The following is a 1,837-nucleotide window of genomic DNA, read 5'->3' as shown; positions in this document are numbered from 1 at the left end:
TTTTTTTTTTTTTTTTTTTTTCTTTTTTCGTCGCTTCACAATTTCTCGCCACCTAACGATAAATTTTTCGTTTGTGTTCCAGGTACGTATCGCCACGGCTTGTTGTACTTGTATTTACCGAAGATACCGTAACAGGGTTCCCCATTGTGAGAAGGTAATTTAAAGAGATTAGTCGAGGCTGATAATACGTTATCACTTCGCGGAAAGCGTCGAGAGATTGTTACACGATTATCTATGCGGCAACCAGTGAAAGGTTACAAATGATTCCCTTCCTCTTCCCCTTCCTTTATTATTTTCACATTCTGATGTAATAACGCCAGTGGGTGTTTAATTTGTATTATTAGTCAATTTCTGGCAACGATATCTCGCAAGGACGCTGAGTCGACAGAAAGTCTCTCTGCGACTCATCGTGGCTTGCGTTTCGAAAACAATTCGTAGATCTTCCGCGATATTTGCACAATTTTTAACTGTTTCGGTTTTCCCACTTTTGAATCGATTACTCACCACGATTTTCTCTGTTGATTAACGAAAATCCAAGATAGGCGTAGCGCATACCATAAGCGAGCGAATGCAAGTCCATAACACGTTTCACGGTTAATTGTTATTCATAGACGGTTGGCATCGATAGAAACGATGGATCCTTAACTGCGATCAATACACGCGTTAACCGATAGGCGTTTAGACCGGATGCATCGACCGTGCAGTGTACCGGTAGTTTTAGTTCCGTTCGGTTCAAAGGCGGCACGGGAAGACGGTATTAATAGTCTACGAGATTACCGCGAAGAGAGTTTGAGGGTATATACGTAGCAGTGGTCAACCGGTTGGTCGATTTTGGCCACTACTCTTTCCCTTCCTCCTCGAATCGACATCGATTTTTGCTCTTTTCGAACCGGGTCAGCAAACTGTGGCGACCGACGAAGGACGTCAAGGGAGTTGGTGTCTCCTCTTTGCCCGAATGCTTCCTCCTTTTCGTACACGCTCCCTCGCCAATGAGTGATGGGATGAAGTTCCAGGATGTGCATTTACTGGAAAGTTAAGGAACAAATTGATTATTTGCAAATTTCTTTGCATTTTTTTTATCTTGTTTAGCCTTTATGCATGGGTATTTGAAAAAAGATTTATTGTTTTTATTATATTTGACGGATGACTTGTTATCTCCTTATGTTATTTTTAGTTGCAATATCTCCAAAATTTTATTCTTACGCTTTGTAAATCAAATTTGCACAAGAGTGTTGATAAATTTCGAATCTTGAAATAAATATCTCATAACTCTACATATAAATATTTCGATATTAAAATTAATGGAATCTTTTATAAATAATTACAATATAAACAAATTTTAGAAAATTATATAAAACTATAATAAACAGAATTCCTATTTTATTTTAATTTTTCTACTTCTAATTGTTAAAAAACAATACTTGGTTTAAACAACATATGAGAATGTTTTTAAGGAAACTTTTAAAGAAAAATAATTTTAAATAAATGGAAAATTTAATAACCATTATTCGATTCTACTTTGAGATATTTATAAAAAAATTCGAATCTTATCAATCAAAACTCTTGTTCAAATCAACTCGCGATACGTTCGATCCCATCGCTATTGGGCCAAGCGCCTGCAAGCCCTTCTCCGGCTAGTTTTTTTTACTTCTTCGCAAAATTTGGAAGTCGCCCATCCCTTGGTTCGTTCGTGACGAGCATTCATTCCGACAACGATCCTCTTATTGGCATTTCGTGGCGTTCCGTGGCTAAATCCGGACCCCCGAAGAAACCAATGCTTCCATACCAACGGATTTTTCGTTCCCTCCTCTGTCTCTCGTAATTTCTTTCAACGTGC

General features: G+C 37.9%; 1 protein-coding gene across 5 annotated transcripts in view; it reads left to right on the top strand.

Annotated features, from left to right (window-relative positions):
* The window catches only part of LOC102674650 (serine/threonine-protein kinase 17A-like), a 54,484-nt gene that overhangs the window by 26,950 nt on the left and 25,697 nt on the right, over positions 1–1,837 (top strand). Inside the window, exon 2 of one of the 5 annotated variants that reach the window (XM_031510804.1) lies at positions 83–154. The exons of 3 other annotated variants lie outside the window; for them this stretch is intronic. In XM_031510804.1, coding sequence (XP_031366664.1) covers positions 83–154 — 72 coding nt within the window. Of the gene's footprint in view, positions 1–82; positions 254–1,837 lie in introns of those variants that run through there. One more of the 5 variants, XM_031510805.1, reaches the window with a different exon arrangement.

This window comes from Apis dorsata, unplaced genomic scaffold (genome assembly GCF_000469605.1).
Source record: "Apis dorsata unplaced genomic scaffold, Apis dorsata 1.3 scaffold_263, whole genome shotgun sequence".
Lineage (NCBI taxonomy): Eukaryota > Metazoa > Arthropoda > Insecta > Hymenoptera > Apidae > Apis > Apis dorsata.
This window is presented reverse-complemented; position numbering and strand designations above follow the sequence as displayed.